Raw genomic sequence first — 16033 nt, forward strand, 5'->3', positions numbered from 1 at the left:
TAAATAAATCCTAAAGCTAGACTAAGGGGAGTTGCTGCCCTGAAACTCTCAGTAGCACCTCAGTGTTGGAGCAGCACCTCAGCTGGGCAGGACCTTCCGAGAGGAAATAGTGAGAGAGCAAAGACAGTAAGGCATGTGCCCTTGGAGAAGGCAGACCCTGCCACTGGGCTGGGAGTGAGAAGCAGGTTAGCACCAGCCTGAGCAGCCTGCTGGGAGTGAGCATGAATGAGAAGCTCAGGCACCTGCAGACTCCAGTAGTAGGTCTGGTATGTCAGGGCTTGCTGTGTTTTGGGGGTGGTTGGACTAAGTTGCCACAGATTTGGGGGCTGTGTGCTTTTGAATACCTCATAATGTAGTTGCCTTGGCTATTTATATGCATAAAGAACAACTGGAAACAATGACTGTAGCTGTATTTTAAGTAAAATGCCTTGCTAGACACCAAATTAGGATTTTAATCCCTAAATATCACCATATTATCAAGCTGTTCCATGGTGTGGCACTTAGTGTGTGTGTTTTTAAGGCGTGGGGAAAGTCAGGAATCTGTCACACCCCTGCAGCAGGGAGTCCTCCAGAAAACCCAGTGATTGACAGGTCCTGGGGCAGATAGGTGCACATCCTCAGAGCCCGACATGCCAGCCACCAACATCCTGTCCCACATGCAAACTCAATGAGTTTTCACTCTTAGGTTCAGCTAGTTGGGTGAAAATAAGTCTGCTTTAAATCATGCCTCCCTGGAAGTGTCCAAGTCCAGGTTGGATGGGCCTTTCAGCAACCTGGTCTAATGGGAGGTGTTCCTGCCCATGCAGGGGGGTTGGATCTAGATGATTTTTAAGGTCCCTTCCAGCCCAAACCATTCTATGATTCTATGGTTCTTCTGTCCACACCAGGGTTGGATGGTGTTTGAATGCTCCACTTCGACACCCCCATGCCATCAGCCTGACCACAACGCAGGGGAAGCAGCAGCACCTTTTATTCCCGCCATCGCAGCTGCTATCAGGTCTCCGGGTGTTTCACACGCGTTTTTTACAACACAGATTTGTCGTAGGGAGAGGGTTTAACAAAAGGCGTGGAACCTCCCAGCCCCTTCCCCCGCTGCCAAGCAGGGGCACTCACCTCACCAGCAGGGGGTCCGGGCGGGTCTGCCCCGGGCTGGGAGCGGGGCTGAGTCACCGCCTGCCCCGCACAGGCGGCTGCGGGTCCGGCCCTGGCGCGGCCGATGGGGACGGGGCAGGGCGGCTGAGGCGCCCGCCCTCGCTCGGGCTGATTGATGCTCGGCCACGTGTCCGGGAGATTTAAAAAGTTTGGGGCGGGAGCGAGGGTACGGCCAGAGAGCGGCTGGCGGGGAGGCAGCGCAGGGGACGCCGCGGGCATGGGAAGCCTCTGCCACCAGCAGCCCCCCGCAGCCAGCCCTCCGCGCAGCCTGGGCAGGGCGGGCGATGGCAGGACGCTGCCGGGGTCCTCGCTGCTCCTCCTCCTCCTTCTCCTCGCCTCCTCCATGGCAGCTTGCAAAGGTGAGGAGCGTTCCCCTCGCAAGCCCTTCCTGCACTGCCGGCCTTGCTATGCCTTTTTTGTTTGTTGGTTGGTTTTGAGGGAAGGTGAGCCCAGCAGCCTGCTAGCCTTGCGAATGGGAGGGTGGGACATGGGGAGGGCAGGAAAGGGGGAGAGCTGCAGAGCGACCCGCTGCCTGCCTGCCCCTGCGGCTGCCCCTGCCTGCCCCTGCCAGCCCCTGCCTCCTCCTGCCCGCCGCTGCCTGCCCCTGCCCCTGCCCCTGCCCCTGCCTGCCCCTGCCAGCCCCTGCCCCTGCCCCTGCCAGCCCCTGCCTCCTCCTGCCCGCCGCTGCCTGCCCCTGCCCCTGCCCCTGCCTGCCCCTGCCAGCCCCTGCCCCTGCCAGCCCCTGCCTCCTCCTGCCCTCCGCTGCCTGCCCCTGCCCCTGCCCCTGCCTGCCCCTGCCAGCCCCTGCCCCTGCTCCTGCCCCTGCCAGCCCCGACCTCCTCCTGCCCCCCGCTGCCTGCCCCTGCCCCCCGCTGCCTGCCCCTGCCCGCCGCTGCCTGCCGCTGGGCGGGGGTCGGGTGCGGGGCTGGGAGAGGGGCAGAGATGCGCGGGCGGCCCGCAGCTGCTGGGCACGACTTCGGAAGTTGGTTTTGGCGGGGAGAGCTTCCTCTTTGTATCCCGGCAGGATTGCCCTATCCAGGCAAAACGACACTCTAGCAACTTGGGGAAGTGGCTTTTGCTGAAATTGGTTTCGTTTTAAATATAATTTACTCAGACTGAAAAGCTAAAATGAACGAAATGTATCATGGAATTGTAGAAAAGTGTAGGACCCTCTGAATGTGGCTGAGTCCAATCTGAAGCAGTATTTATTGCATAAGGAGTCTCTGAGAGTGGGGTTAAGTGGGAAAGGATAGTGCTGTTCAGCTGCTTTAGGCACAGGGCTTGATTAACTTCATTTAATTTGAAATGTTGTCTGGCACCTGAAATTTGCTATTTTTGTAGCAGGGAATGCTTGTGAAATGAGCACAGCTAATGGGGTTTTTAACGAAACACACTGTCTTGTGTTCTATTTTACCACTCTAGATAGATTAACTACTTATACCTTGTGAAGTAGCATCACAATATACATTGCTTTGCAAGGAGTATTTCTTATTCATATTATATGTTTGTGAGTTGCTTTAATCAGGAGGTTTTGTTCTAATTTATTGGGGTTTTCTTAATCGCAAGAATCAAATCTAGGTACAGTATACTTAACATTCTGTTAAAAATGAATGCTGGAGATGTGGAAGAGGGGGTGGAAGGAAAAGGAGAATAAGGAAGGGCAGTGGCACACAGTGTTTCATCATCGTTCTTATAGAAATGATTGCCAGGAGCTTGTGTTGGGAGAGCAGTGGAGGGAAGAAGACGTAAGAAGTGAATCCCAGGTTGAAAAGTCACTGAAACCGTGCATCTAGCATTCTGCGACATAGAAAGAAGTTGAGTTTTCAGAAGTTGGCAGAATTGAAGAGGTGTACCATGGACAGCGTCAATTTTGTAGGAGGATTCCCTTCTCCATGTTGCTTTTGAATAGGATTGCTTTCCTCAGTAGCATTTTTTAATTACTTTTTTTTCCTCCCCTTTATGGTTATTTTGTGATTATTACGAAATAACCTGTTGCTTTCCTGTGTGTACTGTTGTGTGTATGTGTGTAAATGAATTAAGTCCTGTAGAGACTGCAGCCCTATGCTGGATGGGGTGATGGAGGGACACCCCTCAGTGCTGGGAGGAACAGAGTCCCATGTGTAAGCACAAAACAGATGGGACAGCACATGGAAGGGTTAAGGAAACTTAATGGCTGGTGAAATAATTCTCTGTTCAAAAGTTTATGGTCAAGGCAAAAAACCAAACCAAAACAAAACCCCACAAAAAACCCCAAGCTGTAATAATCAGGTTTTGCTGCCTGCTGCTCTAAGCTTTACATGCTACTGGATTTCTTCTGTTCTCCCTGGGAACCAGGCAATAGCAGAAGCAGAAACAGGAAGGCAAAGGTTTAATGGTGAAGGTGTATTTGTTCAAAGTGTTGTCCAGTTCCACTCTTTACAACCAGGATACCAGTCCAAGGCAATACTCTAATTTGAATATACTAATTTAATAATAGAAAGCAAAGTAAAATAATGTAGCACCTTTAATTTAGTAGGCATTTTTACTTGAACTAAAATATCAAAAAAAGCAAATTTTTAATTGAAAACAGTTTTCTTGTTATGTGAACATCTCAGAGATTTAAAAAATATTCCATTTCTACATAGCATGAAATGAAGAACCCCATCTTCTTTCTTTTTTTTTTTTTTTAAACAAACATGCAGAATAATTAGTCACCTTAACTCTGTGGTTTTGAAATCCACCCTTTAATGCCTGGAACTAACTGCTGTTATAATTATTGTTATTAGTGGTACACGTAAAACAAATGAAGGTGATGGGCATTCATACCCTGCTCATCGGCCATTCTAGCTAGGTCTACCCTCACCTCTTTTTTTTTGTTGAATTTGGTTCAATTACTTGGGGGAGGGGTGGGGAGGGAGTGGTGGAAGTGACCACAGGTAATTATTGACTGTCTGGGAGGTTATAAAATTTCTGGGTTTAATTATTTAATTGTAACATACAAGAAAGAAGGAGGTAGGATCCTTATTCACAGCTTGCAATGTGTGTGCTGGAGGTGAGCCAGTTTCTCAGAAAGCTCAAGGTTGTAGGCACTGGAATGTGTTTTCTTGAGCAGGTCTTAGCATACAAAAGCTTCTGTGCCAAATTTTTGCCTGCTGCCTACCACTGAGAACAGACTAATGCTAATGTGACTCTCAGCGAAACCTGAGTAAGTTCCGCACAATTTGTTGCCAAGAGATGTGAGCATCTGTATCTGCTGTGAACTTGTGAAGAGCGCTCCTGCTAGCATAGAGCAGGCAGAAACTACTGGATGAATCCCAGAACACCCAGGGCAGCAAAATTCCTTGAACCACACAGCTCATAGACTTTGCATGCTAGGTATCATATTGTGTTCAGAGTTTTTACTTCAGTCACCGACATGGGATACTTACAGAAATTGGTTTTGCTGTACAGCATTGCTAAGCACAGTTTGTGCTTCCAGGTGCACCAATGCCATCCCAACCACTCAAGGCAGATGAGGATTTGCAGCTGTGGAAAGAGGTAAGCATCATCTGCCATATTGTATACTCCCATTTCCTCTGTGTCCATCCTGGCTGCAGTCACACCTCACTCTCCAGTACTTCTCTTGCACAGAGTTCAGGTGCTTCTTCTTCCAGTCCTGCTTCTCCTCTACATCTCCAATTCTGACATCACCAAAGAGGTGAAACAACATATTTTCCAGGTTTTCTGAACAGTTATTCCAGAAAGATATTGAGGCTGGATGTTGGGATGTCATTCTGAGAAAAGACTGTCTTGGCTCAATGGAGAGCTATGTTTGCTAACAGTTGTCATTTACCTATCAATGGCCAGGCAGCCACTATCCCTTGAAGCAGCAGTGTCCTGTCTGGTAGTTTTATAGTGCGTACATAATACACAGGAATTGTTTCAACTCATCTAGTCTTACCTCTCACTGCTTCTGTTCTTCACACAGGGGTGGGACACTGTATTTAATCCTATTCATCCCTCTCAATTTACTAGGTAAAGGGTAATCTACTGTCTCAATTAGCCCCTCTAACATTTTGCTGCTGATCGCTATCATAACTTCCACTCTCATCTTTGAAATGAACATTTGTTTTGACTCTAGAATGTGACGTGTGTTAACACAGGTTCTTACCTGCCCTTTTGGAACAGATGGAGTGCCAGCGCATAACATGCAGAGAGTATTTAGCCTGCAACTTGCACGCCCTGGCCTTGACGTAGCCTTCAAGTATTCTGTTGATATTTAATTTCATAGCTTCTGATAATAGACAGCAAGTGACTCATAGGAGTACAGATGCAGACTTCCATTACAGGAAACACTTCCCTTACTGTCAGCTCCTCATAGCTCATATTGGAAATATTGACTCAAATGAAAATATTTCTAGACTGGCACTTGAATGAGCCCTAGTGATACTTATCTCCTGAGAAAAAAGTATGATCCTGATACCTGTAAGAAGTTTTTGAAAATGAGTTATTTACATTTTGAATTTAAAATGCTGTTTTATACATTTCTACATTTCTTGCTAAGATTTGCTAGTTGCAACACAGGATTTGTCTCTGTGGTGACTGCAAACAAGGCAAAGTTCCTATTGATTTTGGTGGAAAAAAAGGTATGCCTAAGATACTGTGTCAAATTACATAATACAAACAATATAAAATGTACTATTATAGCAATAATAATGCAGGACTGGAAGGGGTCTAAGGACAGAAAATTAGATGCACTAAATCAACCTGACTACAGAATCATACTAGTTCACTGGGCTTTCTTGGAGTGAAAAGAATCAGTTCTTCCCTGTTTTTACTTTACTAGTGGATCATTCAGGAGAAGTACTGCCTCTAAACTAACTTATTTTTTTCCAAGTGTGACTCTTGAGTTAATAAGTACAGGAACTTCTTAACTAAGTACTATGTTTCTTTACTTGTCTCTCACATCCTTTTACTCAGCCCCAGAAAACTCACAAGCTCTCACCCTCAGGCCACATTTCTGACATAGGAGAGAAAATTACAGAAAAGGTACACCAAGGATGATAGAAACTATTACATTTTTATTTTTATTATCTAAAAAAAGGAATTAACAGAAACTGTGGCTTTTCTTCAACCCTTGCTTTGTCCATGCAGGTTTTAGCTGAGAGATACCTTGCTGTGCATTGTGTTGAATACAAAGCTGTCTCTGGCTTGTCCTGCTGCTGAATTACATTAGTCTCTAGGAGTCACCTACAACTACAAATAAACAAACAAATAAATAAAAAACAAACAAAAAATCCCTCACCAAGGAGAAACAACAATTTTTAAACCTAGGCTTCCAAAATGACTTCAGCTTAGTTTATCTCATTTGCTGCTGATTTCTCCCTCTGCGTTTTCTTATTCTGAAAGTACTGAAGCTGAACTAATGTCCAGAGACAAATAAATGCAAGATGAAGGGAAAAGAGAACGGGGAGGATGTGTTACCAACCAAAACTATTTGAAAGGGGAATTCTTTGAGCTATTAGCTTTCCCACTGTCTCTGCTAATGCTTTTTTGTAGATTGTCTCAAGAGAAATGAATCATCTCTTGTCTCAGAGTACTCAGATCTGCATTATTTCTTTAGTACTTTTTTCATTTAATGTTTTCATTGCTAAAGAGTGCTATTTAGGGCTTTTAACCTATAATGAAATCATAAGACCCATTGGATTGCATACTGTATTAAAAAAAAAAAAAAAGGCAAAAAACACCCACCTGTTCTTTATGCAATCTGTGAACAAGATGATTGGCAAAGGTTTTTGGCATCTGGACTAATAGTATCAAATACTCAGTGGAAAAAAATAGTGCATACCAGTGGGGGTTGGTATAACTTTAAACCTATGTAACGAAAAATTAAGACTCTCATTTTTATTAAACTGAGCAGCTTCAGTTGGAATACTGCGGATTTTTTCTTCTCCTTACAGAATACTTTGAACTTCCAGTACTGGTAATACCATTTTCATGAATTCAAATGTCCTTCATTCCATTTCTTCTCCCTCTCCAATTAGCTACTGCTTAAAATTATTCAGAGGTATGGGACTCTGGAAAAGAGACAACAGAGAGAGGAGGTGATTAACTGTCTATACAAGGCTATGTAGGAATCATTAATTCATTGCTTCTTCCATGACAAGATTATAATAGCACTGAACCAAGATAGCTTTGAAAAGACTGATCTAGACAAACAGAAGTGGTATTTCACGCAGTGTTTAGGAAACAATACAGTGGTTCAGGCAGAGACTGGTCAAATTCACTGCACAGAAATCTACTGAGCTTTATCACAAAGGACCTACTTCTGACTCAAAGTGCTTGCACTAGAGATTGCTGCTGGTTGGAGAGCATGGGTTTTACCCAGCCATTGGTCTTGTCTTAGATTTTTCCTTGGGTGTCAACATTTGGCCTTTTTTGGAGATAAGATGTAGAGCTAAATGGACATTTGTTCTGATAAGATGAAATGGAAGTTGGAACTTCTTGGTTTGGTTTGTGGATTTGTTTGGTTTGTAGATTTATTTGGTTTGGTTTGGTTTTGTGTCTGTGTGTCACATTCTATTCTGTGATGAGGTGTCTGATTTAATCAACGATGACTTTGTCTGTAGTGCTCTTTGAGTTCAGACTCCCTGAAATGTATTGAATATATCTCTTACTAGTACTGATCTGGGAAGCACCTCTTTTAAAGAAATCTTGTAAGGTTCCTCTTTTGCTAAAGAAATAAGTGCAAGCCTTGTATGTTGGCTGATTGGTGACTCATACAAATAGACTGACAGGCATAAGATGTGCTGGCACGTATCATAATAATTCAAGAGATGCCTGTGCCATACACCTGCAGGGATGCTGGAATCCAATTGGAAGAGTTGTATTTGAGGACTGCTCATTGAATCACTTGCTTTAATTTTTATATATTCTTTGCAGTTTTGAATAATCAGAAATATCACAGAAGAGATTTAAGTTCATAGTCTACACCCTAGATGCTTAAAATAATAATTTAAAATATGATTTATTCTGAGAAGGGGACAAATAAGAGGAATATGAGGGGGTAAGAGACTGAAGGACACAGATATCTATGTGTTTGTTCAGAGCAAGCAATTATAATATTTTCATTTTTGTATGTGGTTAAGTCCTTTTTTTCCCCTTGAATGCAAAATATTTAATGAATGTACCTAAAAGGGTTCGTTAGAGTGGACAAACCTGCCAAGCCTTTAGCTGCACTGAGCTGTTTCTGAAAATATAAATATTTCCCAGGTTTTTGTTGATTTGACTTCTTAAAGAAGGACTGTGTAAACTTTTACAGATAGAGGATGCATGTTCTGCCTACCTGTCCACAGATTCTCAGCCTCAGGTGAGTCAGACAGAGGTTACTTTGTTATTTTTATGCTATTTGTTATATGCAGTAGGAATGGAAATGCAATACCTGACTTCATGTTTTCTCTGCATTAGGCATCCAGTACACTGGAAGAACTTTGTTTTTTGGTCATGGGATTTCTCCAGAAGCCACAGGTAACACACACGAAAGACTACTTAGCATTTCCAAAAGCTGATCTCTCGGTGTACAACGAATTCTGAGGACCAAGTGTCTGAAGTGTCACTCAGTGCTGAAAGTAATATCCGTTCTTACTCTGCAACGTTGTGTCCTAATCCAACACCTATTAAAGACAACAAGGAGACTCTGATGTTTGGGAAAAAATCTCCACACTGGATACAAGTTTTTAGGTGTTTTTATTGTTCTTGAGTAGATAAATGAAGATCTCTCAATGGAGAAAGAAATGTACTTAGTAGACTCCAGGGATATACCAAGGAGCATCCACTAAACCTATATATCTTCTAGCAGAGAGTAATCAGTGCTCTCTACAAAGTTTGAAAAGCTACATGGATAAGCAAAGATATGTGTTATACTGTCAATTAGGACAATATTCCAGTCCAGTACCAATGAGTTTATAATGTGATTGAAATTGTCCATTGTTGGGATTTTTTTGGTGGTGTTTTTTGTTTGTTTGTTTGTTTGTTTTATTTTAACAAATAAAAGCCTCTGTACTGATTATTATTCCCACAGGGCTTAGATGAAAAAGACAACACCAAAAGGGTAAGATTTCTATGTATATTTCCTGATCCCACTAAAATTGTCAAGAAAATCATGACACCCTTCCCCACTTTTAAAACCCCACTTTTAATTTTTTTGAACAGTTCTTATTTCATTATTCTAAGACTCATGACTCAGGCAACTCAGACATCAGGGTAAGTGGCATAGCACCTCCTTGTGAGTCCATGTGTGCTGGTACACAAAATGAAGGTAAAGTTCCTTTTTGCAGTAGTGTCTCCAACTGTCTAGCAAGCTCAGAATGGGAAGTTTCATGTGTAAGACAAATAATGTGTTTTAATAACATGGGAGTGGATCATCAACACTGTACATGGGTGGAAAAAAATGACCAAATATTTGTGTAATCCCAACTGCATTTTAATCTTGTAGTTTCAACATTTAAGATTAAGTTCAAGTGCTTTTTTTTTTTTTTTCCTGGTACTGAAACATAACATATGCAGTGAAACAATGCTGATTTATAGAAGATGAGAACATGATCATAAATATTAAGAACTCTTAATTACTTTTATTGATTATTAATTACATTGTGTCTATTTATTTGTGCATGTAATAAAATACGTATCAGGCAAAGTAGTAAAGTCTCACTCAGATTTAGATTATACTTTAAATCAAAAATAGGATTTAAAAAAATAGCCTAGTATTGTCGCTATAAAAATATTCTCATAAACCAAGAAATAAATTACATGTGATCCACCCTTGCTTTTAAGATGCAAACATAATCTGTTGTTTCTGTGCATTTATGTGTTTTTCTGTGCACCATAGGATTTTAAGAAAGCTACATGTATTCATGTTTTCTCACTTCCTAACAATTATTTTTCTATGCTAATATCCATTTTTGGCTTGTTCTTTACATTTCTTCAGAGATATGTCTTTTATTGCTGATATTGGGGTCAGTGTTTGCATGACAGAGCCACTCTGGAGGTTTTCATGGTAATCAGGCACAGTGAAATGAGCTATTTGTGCCTCTGCTCCTGCTTGAGAGGTTCCTACACCCACCTTTGTCCCAATCCTGAATATCTTTGCCCTGTCTGCCCCCAGAAATTACTGCTTTCTCACTTCTTCTGGTTTACCTGTTGAGTTGACTGTTTTCTAGCCCATTTCTCAGAGATACTAACTTAGGTGAGATCCATCATTACTTGGCTTTATTAGCATCTCTCCACTGACTGCAAGACAGAGCCCAGGTGGCCAGCTGGGATGCTCTTTAACTCCTCCACTCAAATCAGACTTCTCTTTTTTTAGATATTATGATGCCACATTGCCTACCTTAGGCAGACAGTGCAAAATGGGCTCAAGTAGGCAAGTTCATTTTACCTGTTAAGTATATTAACACTTAAAATCTTGTTGAACACAAGGAATTTCATGATTGGAGCTTGTCTTTTAGGTATAGTGCCCAATGTCACAGTTACAAATTTCACTTGAGATGGTTCCTTCTTGCACACTGTTTTCTAGATGTAAATTAACTTTATCTTCCTGCAATTTAAGTTATTTTAAAGTAAAATTAACTTCTCAGTACAATGGAGATTGAAGCTGCTCACTCCCATAGTAGAGAACTGTAGAAATGTTAGTGAGACTATTGTATGGAAATATTCTCTGTACCACTAGTAGAGGCTGATCAAAGTCTGAATAAGAGCAATTGCCTGGGCAAGAAGTCTGTAAACAGTTCTGAGCTTTCAATGAGCAGAGGTGAAGATGCATAGCTTTTCCCTCCATTCCTGTCTGAGTCACAGTGTCAATATAAATGTAGGTGCTAGTTTGTTGCCAAGCCAGAATGTTAAAAAAAAAAAAAAAGTTTCTCAATTAACATCCTCAGCCCTTTTTTTGCTGCATGTTTGGTCCATAAGCCAATATGGTGGGAAGGAACTTTTTTTACCTCTTAAGGTCCGAATGCTATTGTTGCTCATGTGTCTGTGTTCGTGTCCTCTCAGTCATCTGTCCTGCATCCTTTGCTGCAACTTGTTCCCCAGCTTAATGAGAGAAGGCTGAAGAGATACGAAGTGGACGTATGTAATCTTAAACTCTGCATGCGTGCATTCTCACACCTTGTGATTCATGAGCTCTTCAGACGTTGTTAACTCCCGTGTTCTCAATGAACTCTTAATCCTATGAGTATGTATGTCAGCTTTCATCTAGTCATGGTTAGCATCGGTTAAACTATCTACGTTTGTCTTCAGATCACTCCATAATCTCAGCTGTATGCCCTGAATCACTTGGAACTGGGCATTATTGTGTCCACTGTTTAAATCCCATCTCAGTACTATACACATATACTACAGTACAGGCAAAGAGGTAACAACTAAGGGAAGTCTATACAGTTGTGAGCTGCATGGGGAAGAGAAAAAGGGAATGAATGCTTAGTGAGCAATGATGAGTCTGTTTTTGACTGTGTACTGTGTTTCCTACACTCCTTCTGCAATGTAAATGTGGAGGAACTATGTAAAAATTTATGGCACATTCTTTACTGGTTTATGTACAGCAAAGAGACTGAGTATAATGCTGTGCCTGGTGAACTAGAGTAAAAATTGAAAGCAAGACTCAAAAATTGTGTAGTTTAAACCCTACTTCCTTTGAAAGGTTCCTTGGATTTAAGCTGCTCCAGTGTTTGGAAGTGACGGGAGCCATCCTGTTTTACATAGTTTTTACAGCATTAGAGTAGAGCATGAAGTGATTTCTTTCTATGGCAATTCAGGTTATGATCATTACCCAAGAGATCACACAATCCCAGTTTTTAATTGAGAAATACCATCCTTGTTAAATAGATTCCATCTAAATTTTATGTTCTGGTAAGCACAAGATTTGAGCTATTTTGTTTCACAACTGGCCTGTCTCCCCACCTGCAGGAAAGACACCTCACTCATATATCTGATATTAACAGAAGCAATGAAAATACTGTGATTATGCATATATGTTCTCTAATCATGAAGGTCTCATTAAAACAACGGAATACTTCAGGCGTTGTACTTGTTAGATTTAAGTGGAATTTCTATTTTTTTTTTTTTTCATTGTTTGTTGCCCCTTCTTGCTGTATGGATCATTGGACAGTTTTTTCTCAATGTGTATGGTAGAGACAGGATAGAATATTCTAAGCACTGGTGTTTTTTAGGGAGTTAATGAGAGAGGGGTGATTGTGATACAACTCTGAGAACAGTCTGGGCTGTTATTCCTGGAGGAGTCAAAGTATTTCCGACATTTAAGCTTTATGTTGTAGTCCTTCTGCAACGTGCAAAGACCAGTTCTACTTTGTAGGGACTCCACTATCATGAAGACACTTTGGTTGTGTCTGGGTAATGAAATTTGGAAACTTGGAGGCAAAGGCTGCTTATCATTACTAGTAATATTCAAAAGCAATTGGAACTGAGTCAAAATTTGAGGTGGAATTTGACCCTGATTCATGTTGTCTGCTATTTCTACATGACAACATGAACTTCTTGTTACTGACATGGAGATATATATATATATAAGGCATGCCTTTAAGGGGCAAGACTGTATGTAGAGTAGTACTGAATAAATACTTTTAATATATACCTCTCTATATGAACTCATATAGAGAGGTATATATTAAACAACCTCTCTACATGTATTAATTTACAAGAGAAGATATTATTTAAAACACTTTTTTTTTTTTTTTTTTTTTTTCCAGGAAGAACTTCAAGGACCTGGAGGGATTCAAAGCAGAGGCTACTTTTTCTACAGGGTATGGTTTGTTTGACTTTTTTTCTTTTCATTTTGTGATGGAGGTTACGAAACAAGAAGTAGAGAGACCAGCAAATCGCAGTAAAGAGTTACTGTGACTGAGGAATCTTTTACCAGTAAGACCATCCAGCCTTACAGAACTACTCAAGATCTGCTCCAGGCATCTTCTTGGATTAAAATAAAGAAAGCTTTTGTATGTATCTTTATGTCTGTATATACGTGATACCATGCTATGCCTTAATAAGTCCTGGGTTATTATGTATATAATCCTCAGAAAAAGTTATAGAAAATCCAGCATCTTGGACTATCCTTATAAAGCATTGCTCAACATGGTACATTTGCATGGAATACAAACACACTGCCGTGCTTACACACTGTATCAAAACAGAAAGTGGCCATGTTGAACTCATTTCCAACCTAAATGATTCTATGATTCAATTAAAAGACAGCAAGTTTGTGTAGTTACACTTCTTATGTATCAGGCTTGGATCTTTAGAGCTCTTACCACAGGCCAGAGCTGTAGGTGACATTAGTATCGGTGCATTCATGATGCTAGAGCAAAAAGCAAATCCTTATTAACTTCAGTAGGAAATTTTGTATTAGCTTTAATAGAAATTGTATAAAGTCCCTCAGTAGAGTAAAATATTTCTGAGAATGACCACGGTGAAAAGGGAGAAACTCCTTGGCCATATTAAAGAATACAGTCTAAAAATAAAACAATGAGTTACATATATGTTTGTTAATTGCAACAAACATTTATAATGTTAAAACAGTCTGTAAGCATGTTTTAAGAAAATGCAAAAGAGAATTAGGGATAATGGTCTCTTTTACTTCTCCCCCTTATAAAATCATACATGATAGGCATTATTCATTCTTCAATCTATATGTGGTGAACTTTACTGTAGCATTCTCTAGATATGGATATATATTAAACAGTGACTGGTCTCAGTTTAGCTTTAATGATCATCACATTGACAGAGTTGAGAAGTTTACCAGTTTTTGTACATACCAAGTTGGGTGGGCCTTTGTTATTGAAACCAGTCAGTTTTGTAGAGCACTTACTGAATATTTGTCTTTCAGCCACGCAATGGAAGATCAGTGGATTTTCGCTGAGGAGGTACTCATTTAATATTTTTATTAATGATATACATTTATTTTATTTTTATATTAATATAAATAAATGTGCAATATTTATGTTGAGAACAGAAAGCCTTTAACTGTGTAGTCAACTCAGTTTTCCACAAATTTCTCCTGGTGGTGTTAAATTCACGTATCTTAAGATGAAGTAAATAGAAGCTGTAGGTACTCAGTTCCTAGAACATAGAACACAGGTGTTTCTTACAGAAATAACTGGAAGATATCCCAGGTTTGTAAACAATTTGGGAAGTTACTAATCATGGTAATTATATGTCAGGAAGAAGTGATTCAACTCCTTGTCAAATACATTCTTTGAAGTAAGCTGACATCCTGGGGGTAATCACCTAATCTTACACAAAAAAAAACCCCTCACACTGAAACTAAGTACAGGCTTTTGGAGTGATAAAAAAAGTATGTCAATACTATAATGCCCTGTTTTCTTATATATTTTATACCTCTATCATACTGTCAGTATTTAGTGTTATACTATGCCAACAGGTAATGTTTTTTCTTATTTTTCAGGATTTTAGATTCCTGATCTAGAACTAATGCTGCAGAAATGCTGAGTACATGGACATACTGTTTTCCTGTCATTACTAATGTACAATTAAAAACCACTAGAATATAGATGTTCTTTAAAATTAGATTCTGTTAAGAATTCAAAAGTTTCTTTACTTTCTTGATTATATTACAAGCATATTCAATTTGTTTCCTAGAGTTATGATGTTTACACTGTGTGTCATGCAACTGTAAAAAGTTAATGTGTGCATGCAACAGACATTGCCTCTAACAACACTGTTCTGTACATTTATTTTCCCTTACAAATAAAGGCACTTAGAGAGTTGTTTTAATGAGAATCTTTGCAATGTATACTATTGCATTTTTTCAGAATACATTGTAAGTGATTGATGCAGTCTTAAAAATCACAGTTTATCTAGGCAGGCCAGACAAAAGTGTGGTTTGGTATTCAAGATGGTGTTTCCTACACCTGTACTTTCTTCACTGTAGCCTGTGGACTTCTGGCAGTCTGCGGTGTCAGGTGTCAAGATGAGTGCTCTGCAGGTGGCCTGCACAACTATATTGGTGATAAAGGAGTTTGGCAGTCCTCAAAATGCCTTCAGTTACTAATGTTTGGTTGGCTGAAAAAAAATTATTATAATGTCTCTTCCCTATAAAGAAAATTTAATGAATTTCATGTTTTGAAGAAAATATATTGACTTTAATTCAACTGAAATACAATAGCATAATTTTTTTAGCTATTAAGAACACAGATGAAGTATGGTTCTCATTCAGAAGACTTATTTACGTTCTTCCAGAATTAGAAATTCACTTGAAATCTCAACTGGTTTTGATGTAGACTTAAAGAAACTCCACTCTAAAGAGCATGTTAGCCTCTCAATCTTCTTAGCTGCTCTCTATGAGTTTGTTTTCACCCCAGGGTTGTGTTATAATATGTTAAGGTAGTAATTATGTTGAAAGTAACTAATCGTTCAGTGTAGAAGTAGATTATTATTTTTTACTTTGTGCTGCCGAGTCATGGTTTGAATTCGCTTCAGCATTGCTTATTCCTGCTTCTGCAAGCTTGGACGAGCAGCTGAACTTTAGAAGGTAGTGATGAAAATGGGTGGCCTTGGAGGTGAAAACCAGCCTAAGAAGTCCTTTTTTTCTCCTTACTGACTTCTTTGCTCTCTGCAGTTTGCCATGTGTGCATTTGAACTGGTGCAATTATCTGTGAACTGAGGATCCTGGTCAGAATGTATACGTGGCCTTCTGCCGCAAAATGCTTATTATATTGCATTGTATTAAAGCAGGTTATTTGTCCAGGTTCCCAGCCCCCCAGTGCCTTCATAGAATCATAGAATCATAGAATCATAGGGGTTGGAAGGGACCTCGAAAGATCATCTAGTCCAACCCCCCTGCCAGAGCAGGGTCACCTAGAGTACCTCACACAGGAAGGCGTCCAGGCGGGTT

General features: G+C 40.5%; 1 protein-coding gene across 1 annotated transcript; it reads left to right on the forward strand.

The window, feature by feature from the left end:
- The first annotated feature begins 1369 nt into the window (after positions 1-1369).
- On the forward strand, positions 1370-14631 carry NMU (neuromedin U). Its single transcript, XM_051618649.1, has 10 exons — positions 1370-1511; positions 4610-4668; positions 8432-8494; positions 8578-8637; positions 9191-9220; positions 9322-9372; positions 11161-11235; positions 12873-12926; positions 14006-14042; positions 14585-14631. The coding sequence occupies exons 1-9, from the start codon at positions 1370-1372 to the stop codon at positions 14036-14038; spliced, it is 567 nt and encodes a 188-aa protein (XP_051474609.1). The 3' UTR covers positions 14039-14042; positions 14585-14631.
- The last annotated feature ends 1402 nt before the right edge of the window (positions 14632-16033 follow it).

Source organism: Apus apus, chromosome 4 (assembly GCF_020740795.1).
Source record: "Apus apus isolate bApuApu2 chromosome 4, bApuApu2.pri.cur, whole genome shotgun sequence".
In the NCBI taxonomy this organism is placed as follows: domain Eukaryota; kingdom Metazoa; phylum Chordata; class Aves; order Apodiformes; family Apodidae; genus Apus; species Apus apus.

Coding starts and splice junctions, on each gene's coding strand:
- NMU (XM_051618649.1), top strand. CDS start 1,370: ATGGGAAGCCTCTGCCACCAGCAGCCCCCCGCAGCCAGCCCTCCGCGC. Junction 9,373..11,160: donor CAGGCAACTCAGACATCAGG/GTAAGTGGCATA, acceptor GTGTCCTCTCAG/TCATCTGTCCTGCATCCTTT. Junction 12,927..14,005: donor GAGGCTACTTTTTCTACAGG/GTATGGTTTGTT, acceptor TTTGTCTTTCAG/CCACGCAATGGAAGATCAGT.